Consider the following 22778-nt stretch of genomic DNA (forward strand, 5'->3'; position numbering starts at 1 on the left):
CGGAAACTATGTGTGATACATCACTTCAGCTACACCAATAATCACACAGCTAAACCTGCCACATATAGTTAAGTCATTGATATAGGCAGAGGAAGATGATCTACGTATGTAACAGTTACTCATTCCTTGAAATGTAAATGACCCAAACCTTCGCGAGCATATCAGTCGCAACCATCCAGCAGCACAAGTGGGAACACTTGTGCTATCACAAACGAAAACAAGTAGAATAGTACCACCGTCTCAGCTGGTTTGTTGTGATTACCTTGCCTGCAAGTTTCTTGTTTATATTCGATAGGCTTCCTACTTCCTACAAATAGCTTGTATACATATTTGACCTGTACCGCAAAGAGCTGATGTGACAATAAAATGTGTACACCTTAGTGTTATGTTGCTTTTCATGGTGTCTCAGTTTACTTATTACAGTTTTGAATTTACAGATTGCTTCACATGTTTATAGCTAAAAACCACTGAAAACTACTTGCATTGTGACTGCGAGGTCACAACACGAGGATTTGTGTGGTATCCTTCCTGTTCATCGGTGTGTCCTTGCACTATAAATGTAAAACGTCACACCTGCAAACCTGAGCATCCACCCTTACATTTCAAACACTTTTTTGAATGCTCGGCAGTTATGCTTACAAGCACATTGTGACAGCAAATCTACACCACCTTAATTTAAGTGCGATGTAAAGGGTTGTTTGTGCATATCCAAGCTGTTCTAGCGTGCCTGCAGGGATAGAGCATTGTCCAGTGGCACCGTATAGTTCAGGCGTAACAGTGAACTAGTAAACAAAGCGGCTAATACTAAGCTGACCCATATCTAGGAGCAATATATTATCTAACCCACACGCAAAGTTGCTTTCAGTGTAGTGAATAACCGCAGCTTTGATTTACCAAGTTATCTTACTGCACACACAGAGCGCTGAAACAAAGTCTGTACAATGGTGAGAAATGTGCCAAGGAATGAAAGAATACTTGTGATGTGTGGATTTGAATAGTAGATGTGAATGCATACCCAATTCATCAGTATGCATGTTTTCTTTTGGAACAATTTTACATTTGGCACAGAGGCTGAGCCACTACGGCCTCTTGACTGCAAATTTCTGTGCTCTCACAGTGCTAATGGGAGTATCGTTCATTTGGCTACCCAAATAGTGAATAGGTAATAGAGCACTACAATCTTTCAGTTTTACGCAGAACACCTTGTGCATTATTCACAAAACTGAACCTAAGGAACTATTCGCTGGTTTGTTATGGAAATAAAAAAATGACAGTGAATGTTTCCTCGCTTTTTGTGTGGCCCCGTCTTCTGCCCTACGCACCTTCATTTCATTGTCATGTGCATGTTAAAGCAGCAACTAAGTAAGAAAGACAAACACAAAACTACTACCTACATCAACCTTTTCACACCACAAGAGGTCACTGAACTCACTGCTAAGCTACACTTGATAATGTCGGTTTGCTTTCAAATAAATACAGGCACTGGCCAACTGTTTGTGATATGCTATGCATTTTTCATTTTCCTAAAATATGGCTGTGCATGAGCTAGCAAGGTTGTTACTACATAAATACATAAACAACATGCAGCTCATGCCCAACTAACTCATATAACCTGATTAGAGCCAATTTTTTATATCTAGAGCAATCAAAATAGAACACGCATGTATGATGCCGACAGTATCAAACAATCTCAAGTCGAACATCCTTGTTTGGTGCCATGGGTGAGAGAGGGAGCATGCCTGTGAAGGTACTGCTTAATTTTGTGCGCTTTGGTAATGTTTGTACATTGTTGAAATGTTAAATTAGGTATGTTAAGTAGTAAGGTGGCAACATATTGGGTAGCCAGGCTGGCAAGAAAGAATGCAATTGTTTGATTTCACTCAAAATAGGTTTTCTTATCAGCAATGTAAATTATATGCTTTCAAATAAGTACTCTCCTTGGAAACATATCTCATGAGTATGCATATATCTGCATAAGGTCACCGCTATACATACATACATATTGCTTACATATTGCTATACATATTGCTATACTATAGCAATATATGTATAGCAATATATGTATAGCAATATATGTATAGCAATGCTATACATATTGCTTTAAGCCAGTCATAATGAATTGTACATTCACTGCTTAACCTTCAATTCCTTGCTGCATGAAGTTAACCACTTATGCATAACTTTTTTTTGCACACGGTGAGAACTTCAGTCATCGCTGAGCAAATAATTTAAGGTAAAGGCATTAATTGAATCCAACTGCTTTAAGCACTCTCTTAAAATTAGCAGAGTGAAAAAAAAAAGAAGCACGAGCAAGCGTATCAGCAAGCTGTACTCGGGGCCTCACACGCGTGCTCAGTGGTAAAAAGGTGCGTCTTGGCGACCTACGCAAATGCATTCCGCGACAGATGTGCGTGTGTTCCGTATTCTTGCAAGCTGTCACTAGCACTACAGAAACCACGTCACCGCGCTTCCGGCGACACTATCAGTGTCGCGTGACGCAGAACGCAGCACGTTGGATAATTAGAGAGGTTTAGTTCAACCAGCCAAGGCAGCGCGCATTGAAAGTAATCATCCGGGAATACGTCGCATGCTGCGACGTGATGCGATTGCAATACATCTGTAAAAGGTGGCACAGATAAGACGACTGTGCAATGTTTCGAAGAAGGATGACGGTGCCAATGCAACACATACGGCTGCAGAACAGGATGTGGCAGCCTAGAGTCGCATTTTCACCGGAACGCGGAAACTTGAAATCAGATCTGCAAAAATATGCCAGTTTAGTCTGCTGTCAAAGGTCGTTGCCAACCTTGAACACCTTTGCTCCGCCGAACGGTTGCCAGCTGTCAACAGGCCGCGTCGCCCAATAGGAGTGCGCGTGCGTTCCCCTCGTGCGGATTGAGCGTGCATCGAATTTTGCGACACCTTCCGCCTTTCGGGCTTCCGCACGCAGCCGGACGAGGGCGGAACGGACGGGCGGAGCGACCATGTATGGGCCCTAAGTGTATTTTAATAGGCCGTGTCGGAGTTGGGCCCCAGCTAAAGCTTCCTCTTAAATCCAACCTATCGCAATATCAACAAAAATTAATCAGGAAAAGGCAAATGGCAGTGAAAAAGGCTTACCATGAGAAAGGCTTACCATGAGCAGGTTTCACCCAGAAGCCATGGCCATGAACACGTGAGCGTGACATCTACCCGTGCTTCCCTCCTTTCATGCCACCGCCACGATCGCCCCACCCTTTTTTAATGCTCTCCCTTTCTGCGCACATTCTTGGATACGGACCCATTTCCTGGCATCACTCAAGTTCCCCGGCCATATCCAATCGCCGTCGCGTTCCAATTATGGTGCGCCGGGGTGCGTCAACCACGTTACCGGACCCGTCAGACAGGTTGGCGACCCCCACCTCATGCGCCGCACGTCGAGCTATTGTCTCCCCCCCCCCCCCCTGCTTGACTCTTCCCGCAAGTGCAACGGGAGGCTGGCACGGTTACGGGTAGTTGATCTTGGTACCGAGCAAAGCTGTTTTGCAGCTGTGAAAGGTAGTTCGAACACAACCCGTCTCCTCCAGCTGAGCGCTTTCAGACGGGCAGGCAACACCAAGGTAGCGCCGGTTGTAAGTCACGGTGGAGCCCTCGGAGCGACCCCATCTGCCGAATGCGACTGCACTTGCATGGGCCCCTACCATTGGAGGAAAATGATGACACCTGAGCAGGCTCGACGATTGGCCGAAAATGACGTGACCCCGAGAGACCAACGGGGTTGAAAGTGAGACAGAGAAAAGAGACATGCATTCCTTCCTTCATTCATTTTTCCGTTCTTCTAGCCACGGGCCGCAGCGTCCGATTTGCTGCAGGCCGTCGATGACTTTATGACTGTTCATTACTTTGTGTGATAACTGTAAATAATCTGAATAAACCTTCTGTTCTCAAAATCCTCCTCAACGTCGGCCAACTACCGCACTCAAAGGGAAGATCTAATAATAGCCAGTTAGTACAGTGTGCTGTGAAACACCCTCTACTCCCCGGATCATCCCGATGCCCTAGCATCGGGTGTCTAATGTACGAAACCTATAACAGGGAGATCAGACTATGTTGCTGATCCAAAGGTTAGCACGCTGAAACGCGGTGTAAGTTGAAGTGCGTCAGAGATCAAAGCGAGCAGCTCAGACAACGGCACAACGTGGAGGGGGGCACGCACACACGCACGGCCGCGCTGCCGGCTCAACCAGCTAAAACATAGCCTTCAAAATTTGTTTCTGTTCGATGAGAACCACCTGTAGAACGTGGATTTTGGCGGCACTCGCAGCGAAGTCGCAGATGTGCAGTAGCCCAAATATAGCCACATAGCCAACTCACCAAGTCGACGCGAAATTTTTTTTTCTGTAGCGCAATGGTCGGCTTGCATAAATACTGCTGCGCATGTGCGAAAACTGCTGTCACGAGCGCCCTTTACATGGTTATATACGAGAAGCAGACGAACGACGAACGCAGCCCCAGAGCGCATTGAGACGCCGGTTTGTGGTGGTTTTGATAGCGGTATTTTCGTGAAAAGGCGGGCTATAGTTCTGTTGAGTATTGCGCATAAATTGTTTCACTTGCAAACAGAGCCTGATTTTATTTTGGCTTAGGTCCGAGAAGAGCTATCCGGCGAGGAAAACAGCATGGATAAGCGACTGCCGGAGATGCCATCAGAGCACACAACTTGCTCGCTTCTCGAAGAGGCGGTTCCCATCACGCTGCTTGCAGCTACTGAATTGTCATATGCCAGCGCCGCGAGCTTATTTCGGCCTGCAAGCTTCGAGACACGCTTAAACGCAGCCGGATTTTGCCGGAATGTAGAAAGCTCAAGATGGACGGGGACAGACAGCGCTTGCGAAAGCGCGTTGGTGTCACTCAGTTGTCACTGACATGTAATTATAATAAATATTATAAAGCGATGTCGAAAATGTGCTTTTTATGACAATCAGCGCCCAGTACTACGCCACTGAAGTGATCGAAACACTATCCGAACGCGGTTGGTGTCGCCGACGGGCAGCGCGGAGCGACCACCATGCGACGGAGCTCGCATGCTCTTTTGTGCCGATGGTCCACATATATCCAAATGTGTTTTTCACTTAATTAGCCTCTTAATATTCATGCATGCGTTAAAGTTCCCAAAAGACGATGCGTTCAACTGCTAGCAGAAGTTTCTTCGTAACCGGCGACACCCACGGCCAGCGAGCAAGGCCTACCGTCTTTATCGGTGGCAGTTATTGCATACAGACGAGAACGGCGCGCCGTTTGAGTCTTTTCCGTATTAACCGTACGCGAAAAAGGACCGTCGTAACAATACCAACAGCTCCGTGAAACTTTCCTTTGTTGCAGCTGGGCCATATTAGTGCAGTAAACTATCCTAAGCGGAGCAACATGCTCAGCGCGCTGACTTTGTCGGCAGCCGCCGGTCGCTCGAGCCGGTAGGCCTAGCCCCCGGTAGTCGAAGCCGCAGCCGACGGCGCTTGCAATAAAACGCCGCGAGTCGTAAAGCGTTCATTTTCGTGAACATTTTAGCGTCTGGACAACTATGCCGCAGTAAAATAACCACAGATTTGGTTCTTTCCATACTCTGTCGGCCGCAAAGAGCTAATTAGGCGAACCGCATTGCACGGTGGTCGCTGCGCGCGGCCAGTCTGCGAAACCAAGTGTGGACACTCGGTGACACATCGGCAGTGCGTTTCGACGACGTGCACACCGCCCTTTGTTGACGGAGTGCATGTCGCTCGCATCAGTCACGTGCTGGCATCAGCAGCCTCCGAATATACGATATTTTAACGCGACAGCGTTAAGGAGCTCGTGTCGCAGAAAAGTCGGCGTCGGCGCCGTCGGCGTTGGCCATGAGCGATAAATCCCAGCAGGCACTTCATGAATAAAAAACAACTTGCAAGATGGGCTGGGTGGGAATCGAACCAGGGTCTCCGTAGTGTGAGACGAAGACGCTACCACTCAGCCACGAATTCGATGCTTCAAAGCGGTACAAAAGCGTCTCTAATGAATGCGGTGTTGCCTTAGAAACGAGCTGTTTCTAAGGTTCAGGCGTGCGTCGCTTGCTCAGGCGCACATTTCGTTGCCGCGCCGAACGCGGCGCTGCTCGACGCTCACCGCGTCCGATACGGGGCGCGTAGTCGCTGCGCCGTAAAGGCGAAGCTTAAGCGTCCTACAATTTTTTAACGTAATCTTCCTTCAGTGCTGAGCCTAGATGAGCCTGGCGAACAGTGGAAGTTTTAGAAAGCAGATACTGCTACACGCGATCAGTTTTAATGGTACGCTTCGAAAATTCGGATGTCCATGTATTGTACGAAAACTGGAGCGCAGTGTTCAATTATTTTTGCCGCAGTGAACATACGCGGTTGCCGCTGCAGAGGCCAGGCAGAAGCCGAGAAACGAAACTCTATCGGACTCTTTCTCTAAACACACTCTCTCGCACGCAGAGCCACAGCCGGTCTCGACGCGCTCTCTCCTTACGGCCTGAGCAGGCCATATAGTTAGTAGAACAACTCTAGAGGAAAAGCTGGGCCGGAAAAGTGGGAACCTCTAGGGCGCCGCCCTGTTGCTACTGGTCACTGTGGCCAGCGCAATTACTATTGAAAAAGCTGAAAACAAGTACAGGTCACCTTATGCTTTGTCATCTAAGTACGCATACCTGATGGCTTTATGAAGGCGGTGCGTTAATATTAAGTTTACAGAAAGCGATCGCTAAGTCCGTGACTTATGTAAATCACGATGTACGCATTCATGCAAAAAAGGATGACGCGAATTTCGGTTTCGAATCTATTTTTTGGATGCGTAGTAGTTTCGTACAGTTTAGGTTTGACATGCGATCGCGCGTCGACATCGGACGCTATGGCACACTCGTGCCTTATGTGCCACCGAAGCCCCGAAGTGCTCTGGCGTATACCTTCACATGTAAGTAAACGAATGTATCTCCTTGTTGAGAATATCACGCGAGTAGGCACCTCTTGTGGGGCATCACAATCGTTTGAGAAGCGTCACAGTAGAGCGTTTTTCTGCATGCGGAGCGGTGTTTTTATTTGCTGGTTTCCCTTCAGTAGGAAATCGCTGGACAGGCGGACCAGCGCACCGGAATTGTACTGGCGAAGCCACAAGCAACTGAAAGAATCTGTTTAATTGTTGCACTTTGAACAATCATGCTTCTACAAAGGCCACAGCAGAAAAACAGCCATGGTGCCGAGTATTTCTGTGCCACGAAGTAATCAAGAGGCGAGTGCCTAATGCGGACGAAATAGAGTGCATGGAGACTTAGAACGACAGAAAGCTGAGCTAGTTCGTAAGGATTCATTATGCAAAACAGAGGTGAGGCGTGCAGACAGGACACACGAGTAGAGAAGTGAGCGGCGCTCGTGTTGTTTGCTTGTAAATACTCTACTCTTGTGTCCTGTCTGCACGCCTCACCTCCGTTTTGCATAACGAGTGCATCAACCCACATAGTAATAGCGTAGGTGTTTTATTAACTGTGCAATATTTTCAACGCTTCCTTGTATGCATGCCATCTCATGTGGAATATCGTTCTTGGTCACAAATTTGTGCAGCGAATCTATTTCCATGATCGACTCCGGGCCTGTGGGACCGTTCACTTGCCCTTGATGCTGAGTTTTTTACATGTATCCATAAACTGCAGATATGCACATCAGATACCTGCGAGCATTTTCAAAATTCAATTATTTTAGACAACAGGCACATATGCAATACTGACATAATCTGAAATACCACTAAGCAGCTGGGACACATTTTTGTTGACCGTACTCGCAGGTAAAATAAGTAGATCATGTGGAAAGCTCCAACTCATATTCCTTATATCAGTGTGTACAAGGGGTATGCAAAAATAATTTTTTTCTCGCGCACCGATTATTTAGCTGTATAAGCAAGAAAACCCACCACGTTAGTGTAACGTATCTTGTACATCACACTAATATGTGCTTTAATTTACCAAGTGAGATGAGTTACTTTTATGGTTCATTCAGTCATATCACACTGCAAGCTGCATTCATCAATCATCAATTGGATTTTGCAAATGTTTAATGAAACATGTTTCCCTTTTATGCAGATATGCAATGGCAAGCCCTTCCATGTGTTCCAAAGGTAAAATTTAAGCTCTAAATTGAAGAAGACATTTCTATTCAGAAACAAGCAAAAATGGTGAATGCAGAGTATCAGAAGCCAAAGGTACAGAAATTATGAGAAGTGCCGAATGATTTTAAGGAAATACAGTAGTCGTATTAGAAAATGCAAGACTCTTCAGTGGAGGTCAAGCAAGTCAATATAGGTAGAATACTCTGCAAAATTATGCGAGTGAGGGGATGTCAAACAATGGGTCAGGAAATGCGTTGTTTTTCTGCAAAACAAAAGCTGATTTTCATTACATGAGTCACTTTAGCATCATGAGACTGCTGCTTGATAAATTCAGAAATAAACCAAAAAACAAGACACGCAAAAAAAAAACAATCTAATGATGCTCTCTCCACACTGGGATAAATAAAAACAAAGACATCACATCTAATGTGGACATATCAGACGCCTTGTGAAACATTAAAGGAAAAATTCAGTTTCGAGCTATGGAACTTGCCGCATAGATGTGGGGGCCTTGCACTAATAGTGATAGTTACCGCTGCATTTAGAAATTGAAAGCATTCATGCAGACAAGGATGATTCTTTATATTTTTGGCTACCACTTCAAATGCCTCCACCAAGTGTTACAATGCTGCACGAAGCCATACTAAGGATGTAATGTGGGATGAGGGCCTACATCTCCCTTGCCCCTCGTCACTACCACGCCACCCTCCACCTCTCAAATAGTTCCGCCGCCGCATTGAAAGGATGTACTGCGGTACCCAACAGTGCCTCCTATTCGACTTTTCTTTACCGTGATGGTAATTTGGGCGGGGGAGGATGAGTCCGATAGCAGATGATGATGAGTCTGATGGCAGAGTCTAGGCAGCAAAGGAAAGATGACGTCACACGTGCTTTTGTCCGCTCGCTGTGGGGCATGGAATGTTCACTGTTCGGGTTAGGGTTGTGGAAGAGTGAAGGGGGAAGTTGGAGAGCTGGACACAAAGGCCTGTCTCCAGGGCCCATTCCTGCCTAGTGGCGGCGCACCCTCGCGCGCGCTCGACGGAAAAAGTAGGTCAGACTGGCCGCCGAACTTTCCAGAAAGAAGTAGAAAAAGATGACTCAGAGGCGACGGTGGGCGCGTAATTTCGCCCGCGCTAGGAGTCGCCCTCTCCCCTTCGTTCTCCCACTCGGCGTCGACGGGGTGAAAGAAAAATCGAGAACCTCCTAGAACAGACAATTGCTCCTAGCCAATAGGAAGACGAGACCGGAACGGGAGGAGTGAGTTTGTACGGAGAAGGAAATAATTTGTACAAGGAACTATATGCGTATGTGAACGTCTGCTTCGGTGCTAGTAATAGACAAACGCGGCGCGCATCTATAAAAGGCAGTTGATCGCGGGCTGCGATTGAGCCCCGAGCCGCCGTTTAAGCTTGCGTAAGCCTGCCCGCTGAGGAGCTCCCGGGGAACGCACCAATCTCGGCCAGCCACAGACCATCCAGGAAGCGTGCGCCAGTCATCGGGACGGCCACCGTTGAACACCTGGGGTCGCGTCGGACTGACGAAGTGCCTCGTGAATAATTAGTATGCACTCATGCGAAAATGCTTGGTCTGAAGCATCAAAATGGTGCGTCTAAACAAAAGACGAAGTTAGAAAGAGAAGAGCGTGAAAAAAAGCTACCAAAGATGAGAAAGTACCTACTGAATGCAGCTTCCTAGGAGCAGTATGATCGCTCTACCCAGAGTCCGTGTCAAACTCCCAATAGTACCGACTGTGCTTCTGTGGAGGACTTGCCACCTACATCACCACGGTTTCCTGGCAAGAAGCAAGGTTTAACTCATCTTGTTTGTCTGGATCCTGTGAAAACGGTGCCAACCTCGGTCGTCCATATTTCTGAGCAACCGACGCTAACCGAGCCCTGTCCTGTTCCTGAGTCAGCAACGTCTATGCTACTCGGCTGCGCTTCTACCACAGAACTCCAGGTGTCCGGTCCGCCACGCCCGATTTCTACTACTGCTGAACAACAGGTACCAAACCTCCCTGATGAGCCTCTTTCTACTGACGATCACCAGGAAACAACACTCCAAGAACCGACTCACTTGTTTTCTGTTAGTTTGGCTTCAAATAATCATGTTCCCACCCACAAAGTGTGCCTCGCGAGGACGAATGAGACGCCTTCTGCTTGCGGCAACAGAGAAGTAGACACCCCCACAGCATTATGTATGTTGCGAGATTCTCCGAAGTGACCCTGCTAAGCGGCCGGACGTTATTACTGACAGCTTTCGGAGTGCATGCCTCGAGAAAGGGCCATTGTATTTACAAAGTCCGGCAGAAAATTTTCCGCTTTCCGAAAGGCAATACAAAACTCAGAAACACCGTATGTCACCTCATCTTTTCGTGCGAAAGGCTGTAAATGGGGAGGCGAACGAGTGACACTGGTTAATGTACTCGGAGTTTACTGTTTCAGGTGGAAACTATTTTCGATTTCCAGCAACCCCAGTGCTTTCACCACGCACGGCTTTTCTGATTGGAAAAGAGCAGAAGAAAAGGTTTGCGCACATGAAAATAGCGTCGAGCACGGGAACTATGCGGCAGCACGGCTCGCCCGCTTTAAATCGAGCAGCACAAATGACAAAGAGCTGGTTAAGCGTCTTGTCACTGAGACCGCTTTCTGGACAGAGGTGTTGGAGCGCGTAGTCGTAATTAGGCTTCTAGCTGAGCGCAACCTAGCGTTTAGGGGCACTGAGGAGATTTTTCTTTCACCGAGAAATGGCAATTATATGGGTGTGCTTGAGGCCATTGCCAAGTTTGATCCCTTTTAGAAGAGCACATCAAACGCTACTGGTACAAGGAAAAGGTCACCCATCGTATTTGTCAAAAACCATTTGTGATGAATTTATCGAGCATATGGCAAAGGCTGTCAAGGAACGTCTCGTTGACGAAGTGAAACGCGCAAAATACTTCTCTTTAATTGTTTATTCGACTGCAGACCTTACTGACATTGATCACCTGTCAGTTGTTTTACGATACTATTCAAATAGGAAAGTGTACGAACGCTTTCTTGGATTTGTTCCAATTGAATCGCATACCGGTTTGTATCTTTTCGATACCGTGATGTCCCTCTTGATGACCAATGACATCTCAATTGATGATTGTAGGGGCCAAGCTTACGATAATGAGATTAATGTGTCAGAAAAATACAAAGGACTACAAGCTCAAATCAAACACCTGAATGAATTGGCAGTCTACGTCGCGTGTGGTGGTAATTCACTGAACTTAGTTGGCGTGTATAGCGTTGACAGTTGCTTTGAGGTAGTCTAATTTTTCACTGTAATTCAGAGACTGTATGTGTTCTTTGCTGCCTCACCTAAGCGATGGAGGTATCTTTTGGACAGCATGGGCGGAATTGGCCAGCAGCTTGTTTGGAAAAGTCTCTCTGAGATCAGGTGGTCAAGACACGCTGCATCATGTAAGGCCATTCTGAAAAATTTCAATGCAGTCTTGTGTTGTCTTGAAGCTATATGAAAGAACGAGGAAGAAACCGGTGACACTAAGAACGAAGCGCACTCTCTCTTCAAGAAAATGACAAAACTAGAGACTGCATTCATGACGATTTTCTGGAGTGAAATTTTGGAGCGCTTTGACAAAATGAGCGTAGCACTTCAGAAACCAGGCCTAGACATTTCAACTGCTGTAGACCTGCTGAGCTCTCTAGAAGGCTTTGTTAATTCTTTGTGACCTCTATTTGATACCTTTGAAGAGAGAGCACGCATGCTAAGTACCAATCAATGTTATCAGGATGAGGGCAAACGCATCGTTTTGAGTAAGCACCCGGACGGAAAAAGTGATAGTGCGCTACAAGGTAGAAAAAACTTTATCGTAGAGACCTACATTGTTGTACTTGACAGTCTAGGCTCTGCTTTGCGAGTGCGAAAGGCTGCCTACACTGAACTCTGCGAAAGGTTCGGATTCTTAAAATTGCTGACAGAATTTGGGAGCGAGGCCTCTCTGGCACAGCAGGCTGAGAAGTTGGTGAAAGCCTACCAAAACGATTTGGAGCCACAATTTTCCGCTGAAATTGTTCAGTATACGAACTTTCTGCACAACTCTGGGTGCCAGGTCACGAGTCTCCTGGAAATAATGAAGTTGCTGCACGAAAGAAAGCTTATTGATGTGTTTCCGCACCTTTCTATTGCTTTGCGAGTGTACTTAAGCATACCCGTGGCAAACTATGAGACCGAACGATCGTTTTGCAAGTTGTCGCTGATAAAAAATCGCCTTCCTTCGAGCCCTCGTGACGACAAGGTGAACTCGCTTGCTATCATGTCCATTGAAAGTGACCTCCTCCGCGATCGATCCTTCGAACAGACTATATCTGATTTCGCGAAAGCGAAGGCGCGAAAGATGCCATTTTAAACAGGACTGTTTGCGCTATACATTATTAGTTCCAATAAGTTCGCTCTGTCGCCTCCCAGCCTCCAGGTTGCCAATGAAACGCTGAGCAGTGTGATTCAATATATGCAAATCTTCGTTGCGTCTCTTGTTTGTTCTTGTGATTTTTAGCGTGCTTATAAAGAACTGTATTTTCGTTGTTTTTGATAGTGCCACGTTTATTTGGTGCCGTCCTTGCTTGTCTTACTTTTAACGAAAATATTCTCAAATAATGTTTGGTACTTACATTTGGTAATTTTCATCTGTGTTCTAGTGCATTTTTATGGTGTTTGTGTTGCCTTAAGTATTCTATATATCTCTTGCATATTTATAGAGTAACGTGTATAACGATTAGTGCAGTCTGATGCTTGAATTTTAATAAAGAATGTTTTGGATACAACCATGCGTCTTCTCGCGGGGTTAAACTTGGTGATGCAAACAAAGCCTAGCTTCAGAAGGCTCGACATCTGAGCTGTGTTGTCTTTTCTGCGTTCTTGTTCCTCTTGAGTGCACTAAAGTTTTCCTTAGAGCCTAGCTTTTGCTGAAAACAGAATGCAGATTAATCACAAAGTGAACATACACTCTAAGAAAAAAAGGACTAAAAGGGGTAGGGAGGTTAGTCCTTTTGGGGACTAACAGATTTGCCACAACCATTAGTCTTTTAGGGGACGAACTGACATGGGATGAACTGTTACTCTCATGCGCTTACTTCTTCGGGGACTAACAGTTGCCCTTGCCCGATGCTCCTCAAGGGAGTAACGGTAATTCGTTCCGATGCTCCGCAAAGGTGGAATTATTTAAATTAGGCATTTATACCATAATAAAAATAATGAGCTGAAAAAAAATGGCTGTGGATTAGCTAAGGTTAAGCCCAGGATGCGAAGCATACTAGCCTTTATTTTAACGCGACAGCGTTAAGGAGCTCGTGTCGCAGAAAAGCCGGAGTCATCGGCGTCGGCTCAGGCGTGCGGCGCTTGCTCAGGCGACCATTTCGTTGTCGCGCCGAACGCTGCGTTGCTCGACGCTCACCGCGTCCGATGCGGGGCGCGTAGTCGCTGCGCCGTAGCGAAGCCCCTAGAAACAGTCTCTGTAGCACGCCGCAACCTTCGCTTCTCATTCCAACGAGCAGCTCTGTCTCCAGGAGACATCTCACCTCGTGAGTTTCTAGCAAAGGCAAGCGCAGCTGCTTATATACCGCCGCGACGCCGCGAGCGACGGCGCGAGTTGGAGCCCCATTTCTCCTCTGTCGTGACGTCACGGTGTCACGTGGTCAGCCTTGAAGGCGACGCCGCGAGCGTCGGCGCGAGTTGGAGCCCCGTTTCTCCTCTGTCGTGACGTCACGGTGTCACGTGGTATTGAAGGCGACACCGCCGCGCCTGAGGAGCTGGGTTGAGCTCTAGTAATATGCTTCGCATAAAAAAAAAAACGTGCATGAGAGCATGATACGAACTCACACCCTCTCGGTCACAAGTCAGGTACTCTAACCATTTCACCACGCCGCTTGTTTGACAAGACGGGATATTTAGTTCAAGGTTAAGCATGGGAACGCAAGTACGGCAATATAAAAGTGACTCCGTATCTTGAGCAAGCTATGCACTGAGAATCTAACGTTGAGTGTACTTGCAACCATCAGTGACTGCGAAAAGAAATCAGCCCGAGTATTTTTAGGGTGATTTAAACTGAGGCACTACGCCATGTATACGTGTAGCGAGCTCAAACGGGGCACCGAAGACGACAGAGAAGGGCAATTTCTCTGTCACTTAGCGTGTGCCGTTTGAGCTACACATCGCTTCAGTTCGCAACCTCCTTGGAACGGAAGGAACTTAGGTACTGTTGACCAAGAAAATCTAGCCGTCGATCAATGGCTTGCGTGTTTAATGTGTATCGCTCACTTATGGGGTGCGCACGAAGGGCATGCCTCTTCACATTCCAGTTTTAGGTTTCACGTAATTTTCTCACGAAGAGGCAAGGTGCTGCTTTCCATGTAGTTCAATAGACAATGCACGAACTTCGAACCATTCACGATTTATAGACCATACCGTTTTCGCCGCATCACTCCATGACACCGACGAAAACAGCTAAGTGCCAGGGGAGTAACTGTTGCCGTTCGTCCTACCATTGCTCTCTTTCTGAGCAGGGACTAAACACTTACTCTCCGAAACTCGCACACGGCACGCACAGTCATGCAGTTAGTCCTTTGAGGGACGAAAGCGCCCTTTTTAGGAATAATGGCGCAGTTACTCCTGTTTTACCCGGGAATTTTCTTAGAGTGTATGTGTTGGTGTTTACAACAGCACGCGTTTCAAGCAAGTTTTGTTGTTTGCCTTATAATAATAATAACAATAATAATAATCCCGTTGATCACACTTCTTTCTTTTTTTTTTGGTGGAATTAAAATGAAACATGGCATAATTCCAGCAGCGTAGCAGGCGACAGAGGAGGGGAGGTCAGTACAGGGAAAGGGAGCCTGCATGCGCATGAGCCCAGGGCCCCCATTTTTTTAATCCGGCCCTGGTCCGATCTTGCGTCTGCGTTCCTGATTGCACCAAAGCGTGCTAGGGTGACCTAGAATACTGGAAGGGTGAAGCTTTTCCGGAGTACTGCCCCGCCGCCGCACTGCTTTGCGGCACCCGCGGGCTTTCTCCGCTGTGGAAGCTGCGCCAAAGCGGCGGGCGTCTGCTATGCGCTTGATATTCCGTTGCGCTGTTAGCCAACATTGCGATGATTAAGGTCCTATAATACACTACGTAACTGCAAGATCATAATGCAGTGACTCGCCACACAGGGAACGCGTTTGCATGCTGTAAATACGGGGATTTTGTATATTGCCTTCTATGCTTGCAGGTTTGTCACCGCAATGGTACGCACTTACAGGGATGTTCCTGGCACACGTTCAGCGTGCACTTCATTGTGAGTGGTGGCATTTAGTTAAGTGTGGCAGGACGAACGTAAATGTGCTGTAAAATAGAATAAGCATAAGATGACGCGCATAACCAGGAGAAAGAAGCAGATATATAAGCGGCTTGCTCACGCTAACGCTTCGCGCCTTTCATTTACTTTCTTTTATTTCATGCATTGGATTTGCTGTACAAGACCGACCCCAGCGCTCGGCTATTTCCTTCTTAACATGAAAGCAAATCTAGCAACTTATTCTGTATGCTCGCCAGTGCGTACATGGACACTATACTTGCTGATCAATTAATATGTCGTTGTAGTTACATAATGAAAATATACAACTTATAAGGACGTAAGCTTTTTATGTTTCGCTGCCATTGAAGGCAATATCAGGACTGATATTTAAAGTTAATTGAAATATTTGCAATGCATCAATGGTAGCAATTTAATGCAAACACACATAACATCGTCATGCACAATATATGCTTGCTAGTGTACGAAACAACCCTACGTTAGGCAATAAATTACGCTTACAGCTATCCCACTGGTGGACCATTTGCATATGATAGCATGAGCCAAGTTACATGTGGATGATTTAAAAGAGGGCTCACGGATTATATGAGAAGGCTGTTGTTTCACATAACTTTCACATAACATATGCGTACAACGGCTGGGCCAGTAATGCTATATATCCGTTTCAATAAAAAAAATTGTGTATAAATGCAAAATTTCCTAAAAGGAGGTGGCGCCGGACAAATGCAGATGACCCAGATGTAAGATTCAATGCTTCTAGTGGGTTGACCGGATGTCTCCTCGTCGTATCACCTCCAGACCACAGTCTTTTTTCTCTTCTCATTGACCTATTATATGTAAAGCCCTTTCACCTTTTTAGTCATACGACGTTACCTTAGTAATGTCGTGTCCGCATTACATCATCACTTCCATCTTCTAACCTTTCTCGCTTCTGATATTGACCTATCATACGGCGTAATGTCGTCCTCACATTGCATCATCGCTCTCGATGTTTGTTTACTTTCTCTCTTCTCTTGGCTTATTCCGTAGGTACGCGCCTCCGCCGCATTGCTAGGCAATACATCATTGCATCAACTGAGAGCGAAGTGTACTACTCTCTGTCTGACGTAACGCGGTTTCATTGACACTCCAGTTACGATCGTCTAAAAATGCTGCAAGGAGGATTTGGGAAATATAACTGTAACCCCAAAGTATTGCCTATAGCACATTTTAAGACTGATATATCGAAACGGGTTCTAACCTTGGAATTTCTGCAAATCAAGGATGACTTCACTATCGCTAAGCTTCAATTTGGCAGCTGCAAGTGCGCTTAAGTGAAAAAAAGAACAACAATTATTAAATTTTTACGAGTAGCTACCTGGACATTGCAATTTTTTAAGCAGGTACAAGGGCCTTTTGGAGAAATCTTCTTTGGTCATTAAGCGATCTTTTTTAATCAATAAAATAGTTAAGCAGAGTTGACATCTACGTAATGCGAATGAACGTAGATGTTGTTGGATTAAAGTTCCAGCTGAGGATAGTCTAACAGATATATAGTTCCTAAATTACTAAATAATTACTACAGTTGTTAAGCTACGGCTGAAATAAAACGCCATTATTTTTGTGCAAATATGCTTTCCAGGGCCAGAAATAAGGGTGAACGATTTGTTCATCCACGTAATGCTTCGTACAGGTGTCGTTTGCTGTTGCGATACCGAGTGAACCAATTTGGCGTCAAAGAGGTTCGTCGAAGAGCGGCACATGCTCAGTGGTACATACCCAGTGTGGCACATCGGCCCTAATATTTAGAGTAAACGGTCTTCGGGATCTACCCACGTAAACAGCCGGACACAGAAAACCGGGTTGGATTCATCAATAACTAATGTTGAATTCCAATGGCGGAGTCGGAGCAAGTTTTCCTGCTCGTTTCGGAGCAAGTTTGTTCCAATGACGGAGTGAGAGCGGGAGTAAGGTGTTCCAATGAAAGAGTCGGAGTGGATTCAGAGCGGGAGTCACTCCACGGAGCAGAAAAAGATGCTCCGCCGAAATCGGCGTAGTGGACCGGAACTCTGCGTGACGTATTTCCATTACCATGTTTGTCTGCTGGGAGGCGCCACCAGTCACGACTCGCGAGGAAGCAAAAGCTGCTGCACGCTTGCAGAGATATCCATTCCGCACTTTTAAAAAAACGACAGGTTATCGGCGCTGAAGAGACAAGTGACCGGTGCGGCGGTGCTGGGAGCAAACAGCGGAAGGAAGTGACAACACGCAAGGTATCCTGGGTAACTCGGCGATACAAGTTCCGCTTCCGCCTTACTCCAGCGGCGCAGATTGTGTTCCACTCGCGGATTTGGAGGCGTTGCTCTGCTCTAGAGTCGAGTGCTCGCTCGCGGAGTCCGTCGGCTGCTCCGACTCCGCCATTGGAATTCAACATAAAAACCTGCAGGTGGTACGAATGACAATTGACGGGCGAAATGAAAACACGACGCTTTCGGGCGTGTCTCACCTGCGGCACTCGGAGAAGATGGTCTTGTCGAAGCACCGCTCAGCGGGCAGCTCGCTTCGCAGGCAGTTCTGGCGGCAGCTGTCCATCGACGAGAAGCGGTTAGGGCTGCTGTTGCACAGCGGCGTCTCGTCCCTGACACGGCGGCCTCCGCGCCGAGCTGCCGCCCGTGCAGCCACTTCCTGTTCCGCATCCTGCTCGGCGGCGGTGGTGACCGCGACGCAGTCTCCCATCTCCCAGTCGTAGAACGCCTCGCGTCGCAGCCGGGGACAGAAGGTGTATCGGACTGTGCCACAACGGCCATTCTTCTGTTGCGGCGGGTGTGTCTGAAGATAATCATTTGTCACCATCAGGGTCAAGAGGAACATTAGCTACGTACTGTCGCGCTCAGTACAGGCTACAAGAAAGACGCGTGGCAAAGCGGTTGTAGCTCACTCTAGGTGCGACAGTACGGAACTTGCGTAAAGTTCACACGGAAACAGAGTAACTTATCCGCTTCTAAAAGAGCCGCGAGTGTGAAAGTTGGCGCTAAAAGTTAAAAGCCCCATTTATCTCCGTGAGAGTGAACAATTCACCTTAATATGCTTGTAGTACAACGGAAGCCAAGCAAGGCTGCAACAGGCATAGGCCAACGCAAGCGATGTAACCTCCTCCAATTCTGAGTTCATGTCGTGGATGTTGACAATGTATGCTGTTACGAAATATCGCCGATGGAACAATCAATCGAAGGTCACGCCAAGCGCCTCTGGGAAACTTCAGTTGATTTATACCCGCGGGGTTGCACAATGAACTTCAATTTCGCGGCTTTCATATGCCGGGTGTTCAAAATTAAGCTTGATGGTTTTCATAAAATTAGGTAGTGGGAGGCACGCGAAGACGTACCATCTGTGTGAATTAACTAAAATTCAATAAACGTTTTGTTGACTGCAGTAAGTGGGTATGTTTGTGCTGAAAAGTTAGAGGAAGTCGTGTTTCTACACAGTATCAGAAGAATTATTCTAGCCTGTCTGTAATCCGAGATATCCGAGTCCAATTTTTTTATTGTCGTTCGCATGATTATGCATGGAAGAGATTGAGGATCGGCGCAAAGCTCCTCCATAATGTTACGCGGCTGTTGCGTGAGGGTTTTAGTCTGACAACAGGGCGGAGGCATAGGCAAAGATGGTAACTATTCCCTTCCCCTCTCCGCTGGCGAAATCAAGATATGACAGCGCGGTGTGCCGTGCAGTTGCCACTCTCGATTTCAATAAAACTTGGAATAATACTGGGAAATCAGCAGTAACTTTATTCGCGTAGCCCAGGCAAAGACCATGCCCACTCGTCTAGTCATCATTACGCACGCGCACTGCCCTCCGGCTTCTTCGCTCGCTCCATTATCTCGGCATGGCAGCTGCCACCATCGTTAGAGGCCGAGCAGTCGCGTGTTACGACAGCGGTTCCGGGTTCTTCGATTCTTTTATTTCGCCAGCCGAGAGGGAAAGGGGGACAGCTATTCTCTTTGCCAATGCCTCCGCCCCGTTGTCAGACTAAAACAATCATGCAACAGCCGCGTAACATCATGGAGGAGCTTTGTGCCGCTCCTCAATGTCTTCCATGCGTAATCATGCGAACGACAATAAAAAATTGGGCTCGGTTATCTGGGATCACAGACAGGCTAGAAGAATTCAACCAACTGATACTGTCTAGAAACACGGCTGCCTCAAACGTTTCAACACAAACATACCCACTTAGTGCCGTGAACAAAAAGTTAATTATGCAACGACCAACCAAGATAGCAACACTGTGCAAACGAAGAGAGCAGCGCAGCTATAAATACGTTCCCTTTTTATCAATAAAGCTTTGTTCTTGTAGCCACGACCGTGTGCATTACGCTCGATACATGGTGTCAGAAGTGGGGTCGCTCACGGGACCATGACCGACCTGCGCCCGCCTGAGCCACTGCGAGTGGGCGACAACGCTGCAGCGGCCTGGCAGACATTCAAGCAACGCATCGAGCTGTATCTGATAGCAACTGAGCGCACGAAGCCACGCAGTAAGGAGCAGAAAGCTGGAATTTTTTTGCATGTTGCGGGTCAAGAAGCAATTGGCGTGTTTAATACACTGAACCTATCACCAGAGGAAGCTAAAGACTACGACGCTTTTGTTAAAGCATTTGAAAACTACTGCTTGCCTAAGTGTAATGAAACTTATGAGCGATATGTGTTTCGCTCGCGTCGTCAGGCACACGGAGAGCCACTTGAACAGTTCTTTCGGGATCTGCAACTAAAAGCAAGAACGTGCAACTTCGGGGATTTACGAAATTTCATGCTGCGGGATCAAATTGTCTATGGCATTTGCAGCTCTTCCCTGCGAGAAAAGCTTCTTTAAAAGAAAGACCTGACCCGAGCCACAGCGGTGGAATGCTGCAAAGCTGAGGAACTTGCCGAATCGCAAAATAGGGCGTAGACGGAGGAAAACAAGATTGAACCTGTATTACGAACGCAAGCTAAACACGGACGCCAAAAATGCCGGTATTGCAACTTCTCGCATGCGCCAAGGAAGTTTCCGGCGTACGGCAAAACATGCAACAAGTGCACGAAGTCTAATCACTTTGCCGCCTGCTGTACGAGCAAGCGAGCAGCCGTTGATGACGTGGTCGAAGGAGCGGAGAGTGACAATGACTTCGACGTTCTGGAGATCAGGACGACTGAAAGCAAGCGTGGTCCCGAAAATCGCGACTGGATTGTAACAACGAGCATTGAAGGAACTGATGTGCAGCTTAAGCAGGGGGGGGGGACACTCCCCGGTTCCGGTGGCACAAGAAATTGGCGCCATCTCTGTAATGGGCGACGCGAAAATCCGTTTCCCTTGCATGGCCTCGTAGATCGTCGCGCGCACGCGCGCCGATCGAGGTGGCCAAGCCCTTCCCCCCGCTCAACTCCTCTCCCTACGCCCTCTCTCGTAACACCCTCTCAACTCCCTCACCTTCGACTGTCTACGCGCCCGCGCCGCCGTGCCATCCCCGCCGGCCCGGCTGCTGCTTAGTCCGCTATGTAACGCTTTATTTTTGTTATCTACTGTCATCGAGATGCGTGCGCTGCTGTGCGTTGACCGACGTGGCTAGTTTCGTCAGTTCTGTGGTCCTCGGTAGATGTGTGCTTGTGCTCCGCGATGTTTCACCCGTTTCACGACTCGTACCGCTCGTGCATCGTGCAGTGGTGCACAAATACCTCAAAAACAAGTTCTGCAAGGTTGTTCTGGGTGCCTAAAGGCAACAGGTGAGCGCTCAGACCCAAGGACATCAGAAGGCGCATGTACACGAACACAGCCCTGTCCATTTGTGTACTCCATGAGGCTCCGGACGTCGTTGCGCCTTGATTGTGCTACACTTGCCTCTTCCCGGTAGAGAAAGCTGACAAATAGATGTTCCTCCTCATTGTCACCTGGTCTGTGACTTGTGTTTTTCTGTGCCAAGTCTCATTCTGCAACTTCAGTAACTTGCCCAGCTTTCCATACCACCCTCAGTGCTTTTTCTGTGTATCGCGTTCTACAAACCAACTAACAGCTGAAAAATTACTGTTAGTGTTTGTGTACTATCTCAGTAACGCCCGATGGGAAAACCGCGCGAACAACCTTCATGTGTAGGCATGATACGCTTTTTTTTCCTCTGGAAAGCATGAGCATTGCAAGTGTCCTACATGCAGATTTTTGCAGTTCGTGTTTATTATACAAGGGAGAGGCCAGTAGGTACGACTTAGTGCATTAAGTGACATCATTTTATTGCTAAGCATTGCATTCGGGTAGAAAGAAAAGTCATGTTGGCTTGTTTTACCTGGTCTTTCATAGAGGAATAAGCCTTTCTGCGAATGTTTTCTATGTGCTGCTGCAAAAGCCGACTATCTTTTGTTCGCCTTGCCACCGTTACTCAAGTTGTGGCCAAGTGCAAAATGTGATAATGTATGTTTCAGTTTTTAGTACAATGTTATTTTTTTCTGCCATCTTTTTTTCAATTTGTTCAGCAGTAATGAACATGTCAAGCATTTCATATACTTTCGCGCAGATTCATAAGTAAGCTTTCTTTCGGTATGGCTCTCAATCAAACCATGTTAGCATTTTATCCTATCTTTCAGGTATTTTGCGTGTCATTGTTTTTGCCATTACTAGTGAGTTTTCCCTTTTTATAGTTGTCATGACTGTCATACACGTCGTCCAATTTTGTGCAATACCTTAGTGCACATATCAGGAGCTCGTCTACATTTAGGTCTTGAGGACGTTATATAAAAATCTTGTTTTTATATGTGTGTACATGAAATGGCCTTCGCGTTTTCTAGCGCTTTCTTTTGTTATTTCACCATCTGTGAACTTTTGTCTTTAGTACTCTTGTATATGTCATGCACCTCTCACTTTTGCTCGTTTTTTGAGCGTGTATCACACTACGTTGTAAGAAAAATCGCTCTTCGGAAACGAAGTCAATAAAGCGAGACTAAACATCTGTTGTGCTGGAAGTGGAATTTTTTTTATGTTCCGGCACATGCTGGTATAATATATGTATGGGCAAGACTGCGTGCCTGCCAACGCATAGCCCACGGCGCACCACGCGCCAGCTCGCAAGCAATGCCAATGCGTGGCGTAGCGCGCGCATTGCTTGCGAGCTGGCGCGTGGCACGCGGTAACAAGCGCGCAATAAAAAAGAAGAAAAAACGCGCCGCTTACGGGTAAAAACAAAAAAAAGTGAGCGGCGCGCGCGGCATGGGGAAAGGGAGTGGAGCGGGTCGGCATAATAAAAACAAAAAGGAAAAAAACGTTTGGGAGAGGAGGTGCCGCGCCGCTGCTGTTGCTGTTGCCATGACAACGTAAACA

At 47.0% G+C, this 22778-nt stretch overlaps 1 protein-coding gene across 1 annotated transcript in view; it reads right to left on the reverse strand.

Moving 5' to 3' along the window:
- The window catches only part of LOC135897592 (uncharacterized), a gene marked incomplete at its 3' end in the record, with an annotated part of 86407 nt that overhangs the window by 24140 nt on the left and 39489 nt on the right, over positions 1 to 22778 (reverse strand). Inside the window, exon 4 of the mRNA XM_070530523.1 lies at positions 17943 to 18265. Coding sequence (XP_070386624.1) covers positions 17943 to 18265 — 323 coding nt within the window. The remainder of the gene's footprint in view (positions 1 to 17942; positions 18266 to 22778) is intronic.

The sequence above is a fragment of the Dermacentor albipictus genome, unplaced genomic scaffold (assembly GCF_038994185.2).
Source record: "Dermacentor albipictus isolate Rhodes 1998 colony unplaced genomic scaffold, USDA_Dalb.pri_finalv2 scaffold_172, whole genome shotgun sequence".
In the NCBI taxonomy this organism is placed as follows: domain Eukaryota; kingdom Metazoa; phylum Arthropoda; class Arachnida; order Ixodida; family Ixodidae; genus Dermacentor; species Dermacentor albipictus.